The following is a 1,285-nucleotide window of genomic DNA, read 5'->3' as shown; positions in this document are numbered from 1 at the left end:
GTGGTCCACGGTGTGCCGGATCAGCTGTCTGACTGCTGTTTGTCTTTCAGATCATGGGGTCGATGCGTGTTCTCTCTTTTATCGCTAACGGCTTCTACATCTACTACCCCATGCTGATAGTCATCCTCTGTATCGCCACCTACTTCAGGTCAGTTAAAACTCTCTAAGCACTTTCATGTCTTTCATGTCATTTAGTATCCTGTCCCAGAGGAAAGAAAAAACTAGAAAATATCCACATTTAACAAGCTGGGATCAAACTAGACCTGTTTTTTCATAAAAAATGATTCAGACTCTATAAACCAATCAGATGTCCCAGTCTGACCCAAAACAGCGTGTGATGTCATAACTACAGCTGTAAAGCCGTTGGATGAAAACACACTTTCACCAGATTTAGTTATTTTACCCATCTTGAGATAATTGGACTGACAGGTGGACGGAGACGTCTCTAGAGAGAGAGTGAGGAGTTAACCGAGTGATTGTGAACTCTCTCCTCAGTTTGGGGACTCGCTGTCTGAACCTTCTGGGCTTCCAGCAGTTTGTGGGCGACAGCGAGATGACGTCGGACCTGATCGACGAGGGCAAGGAGCTGATCCGCCGAGGTAACCAGCAGGGCCCCACGGAGACCCGGACCCAGACCCTCCACATCTCCTCCGCAAGCACAAAAATACACTGCTGAACTCTGCATATTCCAGTAGGGATGCTCCGAATCCAGGATTAGGTTGTGGATTCGGACCGATATTTAGGCTTTTTGACGACGTTCGGTTTCTGCAGAACCTTCGCAAGCGCTACGCAGGGATAGATAGATAATCAAAGCGATAACATACTTTATAAATGCAACAAGAAGTTAAGAACTTTAAGAGTGTACTATATTAATACGATAAAATATATAAAAAGTTGCAAAAAAATTCCAAAAATGTCACATTTTAAGAGTGTAATAAAATAATCAGGGATGACTGAATATTTGGGCTTTTTGACGAGTTGGGTTTCTGCCGGACCTCAGAATATTTTCCCACCAGACGATACCATATCATCACAATACTTACGCCACGATACGATATTATTGCGATCTTAAACATATTGCAATAAGTTGCGATAAATTGCAATTTATAACCTTTTTCCAACTTCTAATTTTCCCCAATTTTCAAATGACGTCAACATCTGTTTTATCTAAAGTCATAACATTACATTTTTTCAAATGGATTGAGGTACTCCACAATTTTTCAGCGTACCCCCTGCCAACAGACCCCCGGGGTACAGTAGTACTACTACTGCGTCCCAGGTGACC

At 42.7% G+C, this 1,285-nt stretch overlaps 1 protein-coding gene across 1 annotated transcript in view; it reads left to right on the top strand.

Moving 5' to 3' along the window:
• LOC117959770 (G-protein coupled receptor-associated protein LMBRD2B-like) overlaps positions 1-676 on the top strand; it is a 1,530-nt gene extending 854 nt beyond the window's left edge. The window contains exons 2-3 of the mRNA XM_034897048.1: positions 51-148; positions 496-676. Coding sequence (XP_034752939.1) covers positions 51-148; positions 496-676 — 279 coding nt within the window. The remainder of the gene's footprint in view (positions 1-50; positions 149-495) is intronic.
• The last annotated feature ends 609 nt before the right edge of the window (positions 677-1,285 follow it).

Source organism: Etheostoma cragini, chromosome 16 (genome assembly GCF_013103735.1).
Source record: "Etheostoma cragini isolate CJK2018 chromosome 16, CSU_Ecrag_1.0, whole genome shotgun sequence".
Lineage (NCBI taxonomy): Eukaryota > Metazoa > Chordata > Actinopteri > Perciformes > Percidae > Etheostoma > Etheostoma cragini.
The sequence above is the reverse complement of the archived record's forward strand: the minus strand, read 5'-3'. Positions and strand labels throughout refer to the sequence as shown.